This window comes from Lathyrus oleraceus, chromosome 6 (assembly GCF_024323335.1).
Source record: "Lathyrus oleraceus cultivar Zhongwan6 chromosome 6, CAAS_Psat_ZW6_1.0, whole genome shotgun sequence".
NCBI classification, from domain to species: domain Eukaryota; kingdom Viridiplantae; phylum Streptophyta; class Magnoliopsida; order Fabales; family Fabaceae; genus Lathyrus; species Lathyrus oleraceus.
In genome coordinates this window covers 358443753-358458676 of record NC_066584.1, presented here as the reverse complement: position 1 = coordinate 358458676, position 14924 = coordinate 358443753, and the positions used below count along the sequence as shown (strand labels likewise).

The 14924-nt window shown below is 37.1% G+C and overlaps 1 protein-coding gene across 1 annotated transcript; it reads left to right on the top strand.

Moving 5' to 3' along the window:
- The first annotated feature begins 3895 nt into the window (after nucleotides 1–3895).
- On the top strand, nucleotides 3896–9537 carry LOC127092581 (uncharacterized). The gene is made up of 2 exons (XM_051031476.1): nucleotides 3896–4537; nucleotides 7077–9537. Exon 2 carries the CDS (start codon nucleotides 8692–8694, stop codon nucleotides 9442–9444), a length of 753 nt encoding a protein of 250 aa, XP_050887433.1. The 5' UTR covers nucleotides 3896–4537; nucleotides 7077–8691; the 3' UTR covers nucleotides 9445–9537.
- Nucleotides 9538–14924: the final 5387 nt, after the last annotated feature.

Sequence of the window (14924 nt, the reverse complement as noted above, 5' to 3'; positions counted from 1 at the left end):
GTAGAATGGACAGGTTGGTCCTGTACAGTTCAACAAATTATGTACAGTCTGTTTTCAGGAAAAACAGACTTAGCATATGGTCCTTGATGTCAAGCTAAATGTTGTGACATTCATTCCTGACAGCATATGCTATATTGTAGGTTGTTTAGTTTTTCTGTTTCAGCATTTTTCTCAGGCTAAAATCCAGGAAACCAACAACCAAGCTACAATTAAGGAACCTAACAAATAGCCTATTTGTTAGCACACTAATATCTGGAAATTAGTTAGAATCATATGTGGCATTATTTGTGGAGGTCTTGGAATATATATAGGCTCAAAATAAGGAGATATATATGGAGAGATTTTAGGATTGAAGACCTTGTTTGTAGCAGAAAGTTTCTGCTGACTTTGTAACAGCAAAGAACAAGTTGCTGCGATTTTCTGAAGGCCCAAATCCAGTTGGGTGATTAGGTTATAAATAGCACTTTGTAACCTAGTATTTGTAAGCCTCTTAGAATGAATTTTTAGGGGTGTGTGTAAGGTAAACCTCCCAATCTGTGGGAAGGTTACCATGTGTTTCTCAGTGTTCAAAGCTGAGAGTATTTGTAACTCAAAGCCTGTAGGCAAGAGTGATTATGGTCTTGAATGAAGCTGTGAAGCAAGTTCAAGTCGTTTACCATTACATTGTGATTGTAGTGATAGGAATGGAAACTGGAGGTTTCTATCCAGGAGTTCCTAGGTATAGATTGCATTGGGTAGGGATTAAGTGAAGAGTTGTAAACGGGTGAGTTTAGCTTTGAATTAATACTACTGATAGTGGATCTTCTTCCTGGCTTGGTAGCCCCCAGACGTAGGTGATGTTGCACCGAACTGGGTTAACAATTACTTGTGTTTTTACCTTCTGCACGTTATAACTCTGTCGGTTATAAAATAAGGTCAAACTGTATTGTTGTAATAGCTGATGTTCAAACCAATGTTGAGACATCATGCTGATAACTATGCAGGCTCAACAGAAGTAAGTGCTATGTTTGATCTCTGCTGTGCCTTTGTACCAGATGGACAAAACTGGGTGTTCTTCCACTCTATGGTGATATAGTAGTAGATGTCGGGACATCTGTGAATGTGTGCTTATCAGTACTAGAGTTTAGTTTGTATAACCGTCTTGCTATATTAGTAACAATGTTAGATCAGATGTCATTACTTGGAGTAGAACATCTAAACTCTGACTACACCAGAATTTCAATGTTTAAACCTAACATTTTTTTATCACAAAAAAAAACAAGATATGTAAGAAAGTAATGTAAAAAATGCTAAAAAGAAATAGCCAAAAATAATTAAAAAAAGGCGAAACAGAGGGGGTTCAAATTGTAATGGTAGTGTCATTAGCACATTTGCGTAGGGCCCAAAGTTGAGGCCCATTGCACTTAGATGCTTAGAGGCAGGGGGTGTCAGGCCAAGTGATGTATCATCAACAATTATCACTAAGCCCAAACATGAACAAGAAATGCAATGCAATGTGTAATGTAATTAGAGTGAAAATTCAAATGGAATTGAAAGTGAAAATTCAAATAAAACTCGCGCACGTTAAATGTAACATTTAAATATCTCAGGTCAGATAGACATTGTCACCCACCGCGCCAGAGGTTACCTTCGGTAGCAGTGAAGCACCAACATGAAATCTGAAACCTCTGCCGGAACCATAATAACAGGCTAGTCATGAATCCATGATCAATTTCACAAGAAACTCAACCAAATGCTCGAATAAAAAAATGAAGCCCAAGAACCCTAATTATTCAGCGTTCAATTAAATGTCCATCACGAGGAATTAAAGCCCAAGAGGTTGAGGCTTTGATTCCTCTCATCTCCCTCTACATCTTGGTATCAAGAAAGCATGGAAAACACGAACATTGGAAAATTACCTTGCCGGAGAGGATAATCTGAAAAATCTCAGGTAAGTTTTTTGACTCTCTCTCTCTCTCTCTCTATATATATATATATATATATATATACTTTTCTTTCAATGAATTCTTCTTCTCTTCTTCTTTCTGCATTTTCTTGAGATCCTGTGCAATTGACTGATGAGTGATTTCAAGAGGATTGAGTGAGCTTCGAGAATTTGTTAGGTGATGAATGTTCTATTCATTTGAAATTAATGATCAAGAGTGTATTTGGGTGATGAAAATGATTGATTGAAGGTGATGAAATTGAGAGGTTTTGATGAAAGTTCTAAGTTCAATTGAGTGATCGAAGGTGATGAAAATGATCAACGAATGTGTTGAAGGATTCAGAGAAGGTGATGAATGTTGAGTCATGATGAGTTTTGGTGATCAATGAATGAGAGTGTGATTGAGTTAATGAGTTCAGTTGGATGAGAAAAAATGGAATGTGATTGATAGTGATGAAATGAATGGAATTATGTTATATAGGTTGTTAGAACTTGGGGATTGGTGAATTGCGATTAGCAAATCAGTTAGAGAATGTGTAACTGAATGTTGATTTTTCGATGCAAAAAGTTAGTTACCATTATGTTGAAATTCGAGGTAGTTAGGTTAGTTTTCTGATTTTATGTTAGTTGATGTGGTTAGTTAGGTGTTGATCAGTTATGGTGTGAATGGTTGATAGGTTGGTTAATGTTCAATTGTTATTCTGTTCTATTTGCTCGATTGTTTTGCTTGGGTGTTTAGTGGAATAACTTGTTATTGCTTGACTTATACAGGAAGTGGTTGCAGGCAGTATTGTTTGATGTTATTGCAAATATTGCTTGCAAGATGTTTGCTAAATGACTCTGTTAGGTATTGTGTTAAAGAAATGCATTTGGTTGGTTTTATGATTGATAGGTTGTCATACCCTAAATTTTACCCCAGGTTTTTCACTTGCATCAGCACAACATAATCAATCCATTTTGTTGTGCATTCATCAGTTAAAAAGCATTTCATCAGGGTTTAGATGAAAAGTCAGGAGTTCTGGCATTTTTTTTGATCTTGATGACAATCATTCAGTCATATGTTGATTGAGAAGTCGAAAGACTTGATTTCTCAATCTCAGTGCATTGTTTATTTCCAATGCATCGTGTTTCAGGGGTTCAGAAGGTGACAATCAAGAGTATTATCGTCATATGGATCTTTGTAGGTTTTGTTTGTGTTTGAGAATCAAAAGTAAATGGTCCAGGACGATTCATTTGTATCTGATTGTCTATTCATGGTTATTCAGTCAGTAATTCAGTGCATTCACCAGATGTTTGCATTTTCTACTTGTCACAATATGAATTTCATTCTGCATAATGCTTGAAACATCAACCATATTAATTTTTTGGATTTAGAGACATACCGGTCAAATCGTTTCTCAACAGTACATCAAATTAGCGGGAGAAAATTTTCAAAACTGAGCTTGCAGACGTCAATTTTATTAATCTATGATTCGCGTAGTTTAATTTGGCGTGCTCGTTTTAAAATTTTGACCACTTTTCAGTCGCATTTCAATCAGCCCGAGCCTTTTACCGATCATTTTTTATTTCAAAATTTTATCGAAACATGTAAGTTTCCAAGAAGTTTATTTTTCACTGATCATTTTGGTGCATTCAGTTTATTCTTTCGGGCATTTTTTTTGCACATGATTTTATTCATTCCGAGTCTTTTATTTATGTTTTTTTGTCAAAGTGTTTAGAAAGGATAAGTAGAATTTACTGTATTTTCTCTTTTATTTCATTTTGTTTATTTAAAATTGTTTTTATTTTTTTCATTTCAATTTGTTTAAAATTTTCTTTTTTTATCATCAAAATGCTAAATAGGTCCTTTTGTTCTTTTTTATCAATTTAACCAGAACTTTTGATTTAGTTTACTTTTGGTTTTAGTTAATAAAAATAGGCTAAGGGTACTTTGGAATTTCCTTAGTTAGAAACTCTAGTATATAAGTTCACTAATGCATGACTGATGTGGAAGGGACCTATACCAACTAATACAAAAAAAAATGTTGCACACAAAACCACTCTCTCATTTTTTTTAAAAGAAGGGTGATTTTTATATATACACATGAGCTTTCTCCTCTCACGATTTTTCTATAGAATTTGCCTAAGAAAAATCTTCTTCAAATCGTACACAAGCAAACCTGCAATGTTCTCAAATATCTTCACCATCATCATCTCATTTTCATCATCACACAAAGGAACGACACACTCGCACCACCATGAGCTTCCCAACGAACTCACCCTCACAACACCTCAAACCACTTCGTCACCACCTTGCTTCAAACAACAACCATATCCCTCATAAACTAAACACCTGCACCATAAACCTCCTTTAAATTTCACAATATCAAAGAACACAATCTCAGATGCATAACAGAGATAAGAAGCACAAGCCTACTTGTTTTTTTCATCAATTCCAACATATACTTTTGACTGTGGAGATGAGTTTTCGAGTATATCTGAAAACGAAGAAGAAGAAACGAGTCTTAACCAACCTCTATAGAAAGCTCATACATCATAAAAAAACGCTCGAATCTCCTTTGGAACCGTGCCCAAAATTTTCTCCTGTGCCAAGAGTTTCTTCGCTTCTGGAAGGTCCCCTTCTACTTCCCTCTCTTGTTTTCTGTTTATTACTGGTAGTTATGCTTGCCTTGTTTTGTTTTGCTAGAGGATTCTGTTCAAGAGGTTTAGATTATGGCTTAACCTTTTCTTGTTTTTTTTTTCTTGGTTCAAGTTTGCTTATTTTATCTTAGTAACTATATTCAGTAAACAATCTTAGTATTTATTTAGTCTAGTCATTCAACTTATTTCATACAGTATATATTTATTTTATAAATCATTTTTTTTTCGTTTTTTGACATGTCATGTGGAATACATCGATTCTTGTAGCTTGTCTAAACATTTCATTTTCTACTGATGTAGAAGTTCATGATTTTCATTAAAAAATGGATAAATGAATAATGTGAAATCACTTTATATTGTAATATATTTGACATCCCATTACTTAAATTTATTTGGTTACTCTTAACCTAGTCATGTCATGTGAATTCTATTAACTATAATGTTTTTTTTACAAATGTAAATAAAGCTTCGATAGTTCTAAACTCCTTCCAAATTTAGTTTCATTTTCATTTTTTATAAATTTAATTTGTTTAGATAATTTAATTCAGGATTATTTGATAATGAGTACTATAAATCTTCTATGTTTTTAATTGCAATCCCACATAATCATGCTAACACCCATTGTCCAACTCTTTTGATAATTATTTTTTATTTTTTATTTTTTAATTATCATTTTTTTTTGATTATTTAGATATTAATAATTTATTTTAAAATTGTTAAATAGAAAATTCAATTTTATTTGTCCCATCGATTTTTTTACAGATGCATTGCAATTTTGGAGTTAAAAATTCAATTTAACTTCAGAAATTGCTTAAATGCATAAATTTTTGTTCATCGACCTCAGATAGGGTGATTCCTATATGAACCGTTGTACGATTTCTTAACATAGCGTTAAATTTATTTTAGTTTAGTTTCCTTATATTTACCTCGAGTCCCTTGGCTTTCTCTTGGATCTTCTTACAACGAGATTCTTTTATTTTTTTCAACTGTCTTTCAAAGCTTATATCACTTAATTATCATGCTGTATCCCCATTCGATAAACTGTATCCCCATTCCTGAAAATGTGTAATAAATTTACCGTTTTCATTTACTTTATTGTATAAGTTGATTGTTAATTCCAAGATTAAAATCAACTTTTTTTAAAAAAGAACAAAAAACAAACACTCGATCCAACATCGAGTCTTTTTCCCAAATCAAATTCAATTCGAATACAAAGTCCAGTATTTACCCCCGCCACATCCAAACTATTTTCATAAGTAAACTTCTGACACTTGATCCTACGTCAAGTCGTCCCCCTGTCTTTAAAAGTTTTTTCACAATAAAAATAGAAGAAATGATTAGGTTTAGACTTTCTCTATTTTGAATGTTAGGATACTGTTGTAGAGCTCCATGTCCAAACATTCATTTTCCATATTAACATTCATTAGACTTTCACCATGACCTGATATGGATTTGTCTTCTTTTATCTCTTTCCCTTGTGTGGATAACATGTCCCCCATAGGATTTCTTTGGTTCATTCTTGGGTAAGTTTGAACTAAATTAGACCATAGGTTTGATAACCAAGCATGACAACATTAGATAGACCCCCTTGACCCTTAACCATAGGTCAATCTTTACATGATAATCTAGGTAAATATTTCCCTTTTATCCTAACTTTAGGACCATTCTTGCATGCCAACTTTAGGGTTTTTACCTTGAGAATTCCCTTATATTTTCCACTTCTTTTTGCAATCATCTTAAAACAAAAACCATTTCTTAAACAAAAATCCAAAAACATTCTAATACTACTTGAACTCTTTCAATAATAAGAGAAAAGTACTCAGATACCTCCTGCCTTGGGAGGATCATTTGGTGTATTCTCTCAACAAAACACTCAATCAATCAAACTTCTTTTGTCGCTTGGCTTTTCTTATGAAAATTTTCAATAACGGTGGTTACCCATAAAAATCACCAACAAATCAAAATTTTTTAGAAGAACTACGGTGCTCTGATTCTTTTTGATATGTAGGCATTGGGTTGCAAAGCCTAAGCGAGCACAATAATAAAAATTCCTTTTGTTTACAATTTAATGTTTGCATTCATTCCCTTTGGTAGTAAATTTTAGAATAAACACACCTTTTGATTAGAACAACAAGAGTGGATCCTGTAGAGTACTACAGACATGAGGGGTACTAATACCTTCCCCTTCCATAATCAACTCCCTTACCCGTCTTTTGGTTGCGAGATCATCAGATTCATCGTTTTTTAGGTTTACTCAGTGTTCCCTTTCCCTCTTATGGGATAAATAACATTGGTGGTGACTCTATTTTATGTGCGTGTTTCTCTGAGATGCGACAACTGGCGACTCTGGTGAGGACTCCTAAGCAAGTCAGTCCTAGATCTTGTTTGTTTTATTTTCATTGGGTGTTTATTTCTTTGTTTTTTGCATTTGCTCATTACATCCATTGCATTTTATTACTCTCCATACTTTGGATACTGATGTTGTGCTGGTTGTTGGATTTTCTATTTGCAGGTTGGGTGGGATGTTACTATGAGGTAAAAGGCCCACTACCCAGGACAGTGACACATATGTTAGAATGGATACTCATATTAACTCTCGTGGCGCCTGTCACGTAAGAGTTTGTATCGCATACCATGCCTAGATGAGGTTTTGATAAGAATACTTTTGTCTTGCATGCCTTATGCACTTGACAAGGTGTTAGTATGAAAGCCATCAGTTATGGTTGCCATTTAGAAGTATGTTCTATTCTGGTTAGAACCTACTTGTGAGTTGGGGTGGGTGTCACCAAACAAGCCTTCATCATACCCGGTTTTCTCAGAGTTACGTCAAATTTTTGAACTTGAGACATTCAGTGAGCCATCAAGCACAACAACTATCTATTAATATGGAAACTGCATTTGCATTCATGAACGTTGTTATGTTCATTCTCCTAACACACATGTCTTTGTATTTCCAAGTGTTTTTAATTCTTGATTCTCGTTATTTAAGTCATTTCTAAGGATGGATACTGGTAGAGGTGGACATGTTTCTTACAAGTTTCCTGAAGTCAACTTGGATTCCCTTCTCGAGATGGTTGAAAGATCCACTCCTGACAATCTGGAAATTTTCAAAAGGGATTATGGGAAGATTGTAGATTACCTCAAAGACCCCCCCAGCAAGTATCAACACAGTTCACTTCACACTCTGCTATAGTTCTACGATCCTCCTTTGTGGTGCTTTACCTTTCCAGATTATCAGTTGGCGCCAACTTTGGAAGAGTAGTCATGTATTCTCGGGATCCCATCAAATTTCAAGTTCCTTTCCATGCATCTATGGAGGTCCCTGATCCTGAACATATTGTCGTTGTCCTTTATTTGGGCAAATTTGTGGTGGATGCTAATCTCAAGACAAAAGGAGGACTCCCCGGGTTTCATCTAAGCTTCCTTTTGACCACTTTGGATGCTTTGGATAAAGAAGAAGATTGGAAGGTTTTTAATATTGTTTTGGCATGCAGTATCTATGGCATTGTTTTGTTTCCCAACGTGGTTGATTTTGTCGATATGAACGCCATTCATATCTTCATGATGGGGAACCCTGTACCAACACTTCTGGGAGATGTTTACCATTCGATTCATTCAAGAAATCACAAGAAAAAGGTGGTTTAGTATTGTGTTGTGCTCCTCTTTTGTATCATTGGTTCCGATGTCATCTCCCTTGCAAAGGAGCGCTCGCAGATAATAAGGAAACTTCGAAGTGGTCCAAGAGATTGATGGGACTTAATTCTAATGACCTGGTGTGGTATAACTTGAGGTTGGATAGAATGGAAAGGTCTGAGGTGATTGTGAGTTGCGTAGAATTTCCTAATGTGCCACTCCTGGGCATTAGGAGAGGTATAAACTACAATCATGTGTTGTCTCAAAGACAATTGGGCTATGCTTTAAAAGGACCTCCAGAGGATAAAAGTATACAAGAGTCTTTGTTCTACAATGTGACTGATGATGTTGAGATGATGAAGAAGGCTGCTAAGGCTTGGAACAACATCTCATGTAGAGGAAAGGAATTCTTTGGCAAGAAAGATTGTGTTGCTTATCCTTCTTATGCAAACTAGATCAAAGAGAGGGTTCAAGCTGTCTTGTTGCCTTTTCCAATGGAAAATCCATTATATCCTCAAGAGCCAGGTCACCCTAATTTTGTGCCTAGAGAGTATTTCAATCAGAATTTGCTTTTGAATAAGAAGTTGAAGCAGGAAAAGGAAGATTTAAGCATGCAACTTTTCAGCTTTAGGCAAGAAAAGATGGATTTGGCTCATAAACTTAGAGAAAGGGATAAATTGCTTGGCGAATATGGTCTAGCTGTGGATGGAAGAGTCGGGAAGAAGACTAAAATTAATAGAGTTAGAGGGGATACTTCTACAGTTATTGAAGAACAAAAGAGGGCTCTTGAAGAGGTTGAAGAAGAAATCAAGCAAAAGCATCGAGAGTATGAGTCACTCAAAGTCACCAAAGCCAAGATGGAGAAGAGGTACAAAGACAAGATTAAAAGACAGGAGAAGCAGCTACAGGACAAGAATGCTCAATTTGAAGAGGAAAATACTCAGAGGATAGGGGTGGAAATTCAGCTTAAAGGGAGCCACATTAATCTGGAAAAAGTTGTGGGGGAGATTATAAGCCTTAAAGCTCAATTGAGAGAGAGAGAGAGAGATAATGCTCCCTTACAAATCCAACTCCCAAAATGTAACAAATATGAGAAGTTGATTGATCAATGTAGGTACTTGGATGGTATGATTTCTCGGAAAGATATGGTTATCCAAAACCTTGTCCAGAAACACAATCAGGAAGAAACAAAGAAGATGTTTGAAGAGTCCAAAGCTTGGAGTCTGAAGTATCTCAAGAGTGGATGACCTCTGACCTATGTGGATTGGAAGGATTAATTTGCCTTCTTTGTTTCCATGTACCAATCACCATAAGGATCATTGATGGGATCTTTTGATTTACACTATTGCTTTGGTTATCTACTTATTCCTTTTATAAGAACTATTTGTGTTACCCTGGTTAATGAAGCAGATGTTTAGTCTATCCAAGTGTTCATTATCTATCTTCTATTTATTTTCGCTTATATAACTTGAATCAAAATTTTAAGACCCTGGAAATACATAAACATGTCATTACATGTATTGCATTCATTCATGCATTCATAACAGGTTTTCTGGTCGGACTTCTCTTATTGACTATGCTCTTCTTAGCAGAAATTGCAAATCCAGTCATTTACCGTTACAACACAAGCAACAACCAGAGACGTCAGATGGATCAAATTCAAGCTAACATTGAAGAGATTAGGAACCAAATCGATACTAGGATGGCACAGTTCATGGAGGCCATTACCAATGTGACTTGTAATCAGGAAGAATTAAGGGCTCTGGTGGAGAGGCCTCGTGTTGAGAATGAACGACCTGAGTTGATATTTGAAGATGTTTCTGTGGGGCAACCTCGTCCCAATATTTCTATGAATTTTGTTGGGCTGAATTTTAATGATCAACATGCTAATGGTTATCATGCTCATAACCAGGGCCTGCATGGAAATTTTCCACCACCACTGTACAATCAAGGGGCACCATATCTCATTGTTAGGGACATGCAGGGGCATCCCAAGGTAAAGGGAAGCCTTCAATTTCAATATTTGGAAATGGATCGTAACAAAGATATGTATTCAATGCATAACATTGACATAAGTGTTCATGCTGATGATAGGAATTACCGTCTGTTGGAAGAAAGGTTGAAGGCTGTAGAAGGACAAGGTGTTTTAGGGATGGACGTTACTTACCTGGGACTGGTGCCAGGGGTAAAGGTTCCACCTAAATTCAAAGTTCCTGTCTTCGACAAATCTACTGGTACAACTTGCCCGAAGACACATGTTAGAGCTTATTATCGTAAGATGTCTACTTATTCTGAAGATGGGAGGTTGTTAATTCATTTCTTCTAGGATAGCCTAGCTGAGGCATCTTTGGAATGGTATATGCATCTGAAAAGGACGTACATCAGAAACTGGAGGGATTTGGTGGAAGCGTTCGTAAAACACTACCAATACAACATTGACATGGCACCAAATAGGACCCAATTACAAAGTATAACTCAGGGACCGATTGAGTCATTCAAGGAATACACTCAGAAATGGCGTGAACTAGCTGCTAGGGTTCAACCTCCATTGATGGAGAGAGAACTGGTTGACATGTTCATGGGTTCCTTGCAAGGTCCTTGCTATGACAGAATGGTGGGTAATACTTCTACTGGTTTTCCCGAATTAGTAATGGCTCGAGAGAGAATTGAAGTCGGTCTCAAGATGGATAAAATATAGTCAGCCACTACTAGGAGTTCTGCAGATGGAGTTAGTAAGAAGCCAATGGTTACTCTAAGAAGAAGAAGGGTGAATCAAGCGTTTCTTATATTCAGAGAGACAGAGGTAGACAATAATACCAACCACAACATCCACAACAATGTAAACATCAACAACATTATCAACATCAACATCACCATCCACGTCAACAACAACAGGTGAATGTCGTGGCCATTCCAGTCACCGCAACTCCTTAGCAACAACAACCACAGTACCAACAACAACAACAGTAAACCGCTCCTCGTCACAATTACAATCAACTAAGATAACCCATGATCGAGAAAGTGTTTGATCCGCTCCCTATGACTTATTCTCAAGTACTCCCGCACCTATTACAATTAAGAGGCTCCCTGTATGTTATAATTCTAATGCTCATTGCGAATTTCATTCTGGTGGTATAAGCCACGGTGTGGAGAATTGTTGGACCCTGAAATAGAAAGTGCAAGAATTATTGGATTCTAAGGCCATTCAGTTCACCCCGAACAATGGGCCTAATTTTATTCAAAATTCGATGCCAGCTAACGGAGGATCTACCCTTAGTATGATGGAAAAGGTGAGAGTTTGAATTTAATCATGGATGTGAACCTGTTGTCTACTCCTCTGCCATGTGTCAAGAGTTACGTAATCCAAAATGGTGTTTTTCCTGGGTGTTTCCCAGATTGTTGTGAATGCCATAATCAGCCTGATGGATGTGTTAGTCTGAAGATTGGGATTCAAGGTTTAATTAATGAAGGTATTCTACAGTGTGATAAGATCTTGAAGGACGATAAAGTTGTAGAGAAAGAGGTGGAAATAATTTCCATTCCATATACTCCTACAAATATTCGGGCACCTGCAGGCCTACACCTTTAACAATCACATTGTCTGGTCCAATCCCTTACTCCCGCGAGAATGATGTACCTTGGCATTATGGGTCATATGTTTATTACCATTGAGTAAAGCAAGAAGGGAGGAGATCCAAAGACAACCCAAGTGAAGACACAAGTTTGAATGTTGACAACTCTGTCGGTATAGGAAGAATTACCGGAAGTGGCAGGGTGTATTCTCCACAAAACGTCCAAGACAATGTTGATGCCTTGCAAGAGCCAAGGGTAAACAAGTGGCAAGTGATAATTCAGGGTCCGCACCAGTTAATGCTCTGAATGTAGTACATGGGACTTCTTCGTCCCAAAAAGTTGAAAAGTTATTAAGATTAATTAGGAGAAGTGACTATAAAGTGATAGATCATCTAAGCCAGACTTCATCAAAGATTTCAATCTTGTCCTTGTTGTTGTGTTCCGAAGCTCACAAGAATGCCTTGATGAAATTATTGATTTATGCTTTTGTACCATAAAACATCATTGTCGACCAACTAGAAGGGGTTGTGGCCAGTATTTCAGCTGATAACGGTTTGGGTTTTACAAACTTTGGTCTTCCTCCAGAAGGACGAAATCATAATAAAGCCTTGCACATTTCTATGGAATGCAAAGGAACTACATTATCCCGTGTGTTGGTAGACACCAGATAATCCTTGAATGTGCTGCCTAAATCTACCCTGATGAGGATTCATTATGCAGGACTTGAATTACGCCTCAACAACTTGATAGTTCGGGCCTTTGATGGGTCTCAAAGAGCTGTTTTTGGTAAAGTAGACCTACTTGTCAAAATTGGACCCCAGGTCTTCAGTACGACATTTTTCGTCATGGACATACAACCCGCATACTATTGTTTGCTAGGATGCTCGTGGATTCATGAGGCAGGTGTTGTAACATCTACATTACATAAAAAAATGAAATTCCCAAGTGGTGGTAAGATTGTTATTGTGTGTGGCGAAAAAGAGTACATGGTGAGTCATCTGACATCCTTCTGATATGTATAAGTTGAAGGGGAAGTACATGAAACTCCATTTTAGGCATTCAAAATAGTCCAGATGATCAAAACCCTTCGTTCTGAGGATAAAAGACTTGTAGTTTCCATGTCTTCGTTGAAGGACGCCAGAGCACTAGTCGAGAGTGGTCACCCCGAAGGTTGGGGTCGTGTGTTAGATCTTACTTTGAAATTTGACAATTTAGGCCTCGATTTCAACATTTTCCAGCAAGACATAGCTACTGAAGCTCCTCGAGCTCCAAAAATTCTCACTCCGGTGAGATTCACAAGTGCTGGATTTATCAATAATGATCAGGCCAATGCTATTGGTGATGATGATGATGATAGTGATTATGACATCGACAACTGGATCCGACCAAGTGTTCAAGGTGAAGAACTCAGCAATTGGACCGCAAAAGATGTCACCCAAGTCACAATTAATCAAGAGTAATTTTATTTTGTTTTCTTTTCATGCAATAATCCTCACGCTCTGCCCAAGGCATGGTGAATCATGTAGGGCCACCCTGTTTCGTTTGCGATTTTTATCATAAAATAAAGGATGTTTTCGCATTCAAAACTTTTGAACCTTGTTTTTCTATTTTACTTTGACCTTTTCTTTTAAAAAATGGCAATATTTTACTTTCACCACACACTTACTAAAAAGCATAAAAAACATCATTAATGCAGATCTACGTCCTCCTCGAACCCCATTGATAATGATTTTGCTATCGCTCATTATGACTTTGATAATCCGATTTACCAAGCCGAAGAAGAAGGCGACGAAGACTGTGAACTCCCTGAAGAGTTGGCGAGCTTATTGAGGCAATAGGAAAAGGTCATCCAGTCGCACCAAGAAGACATTGAGGTTGTGAATCTTGGAAAGGAGGACGACATGAAAGTGGTCAGAATAGGTTCTTCTTTAGAAGAAAGTGTGAAGACCAGGTTGATCGACATGCTGCGAGAATTTATCGACATATTCGTTTGGTCCTATCAAGATATGCCAGGGCTGGTTGCCGATATTGTGTTACATAAGCTACCTTTGAAGGAAGAATGTCCACCAGTTAAGCATAAACTTAGAAGAACGCATCCTGATATGTCTAAAAATATCAAAGATGAAGTGGAAAAGCAATTTGATGCAGGCTTCCTGGCAGTTACTTCTTATCCTCCGTGGGTAGCTAACATTGTTCCAGTACCTAAGAAAGACGGTAAAGTACAGATGTGTGTTGATTATCGTGATTTGAACAGAGAAAGTCCCAAGGATGATTTTCCGCTCCCTCATATTGATGTATTGGTCGACAACACTGCGCAGTTCCCAGTATTTTCTTTCATGGATGGTTTCTCCGGTTATAATCATATTAAAATGGCTCCTGAAGACATGGAGAAGACCACGTTTATTACACCTTAGGGAACCTTTTGTTATAAAGTTATGCCTTTTGGTCTGAAGAACGCAGGGGCAACTTACCAGCGTGCAATGGTAACCATATTCCATGACATGATTCATAAAGAAATTGAGTGCTACGTAGACGATACGACTGCGAAATCCCACACAGAGGAAGAGCATTTAATCAACCTGCGGAAGTTGTTTGAAAGATTGAGAAAGTTCAGGCTAAGGCTAAACCCCAACAAATGTACTTTTGGAGTTAGGTATGGTAAACTACTTGGACTTTTGATCAGTGAAAGAGGAATTGAGGTCGACCCTGCAAAGATAAAAGTGATTCAAGAGATGCTTGAGCCAAGAACTGAAAAAGAAGTGTGTGGGTTCTTAGGGAGATTGAATTACATTGCTAGATTTATCTCCAACCTTACAGCTACATGTGAACCAATGTTTAAATTGTTAAGAAAAGATCAGGAAGTGATGTGGAACGATAATTGTCAAAAGGCATTCGAAAAAATAAAAGAGTACTTGCAAGAACCTCCTGCCCTTATGCCTCCAGTAGAGGGTAGACCCTTAGTCATGTATCTCACTGTCCTCGACGAGCCGATGGGGTGTGTATTAGGCCAACATGACGAGTCTGGCCGAAAAGAGCACGCAATATACTAACTGAGCAAAAAGTTTACCAGCTGTGACACCAATTATTCACTGCTTGAGAAAACTTGATGTGCTATAGCGTGAGCTGCTCGCCGGCTAAGACAGTACATGTTGAC

Bases quoted from the DNA above. Each gene is read 5' to 3' on its own strand.
- LOC127092581 (XM_051031476.1), top strand. From the start codon at position 8,692: ATGGAAAATCCATTATATCCTCAAGAGCCAGGTCACCCTAATTTTGTG.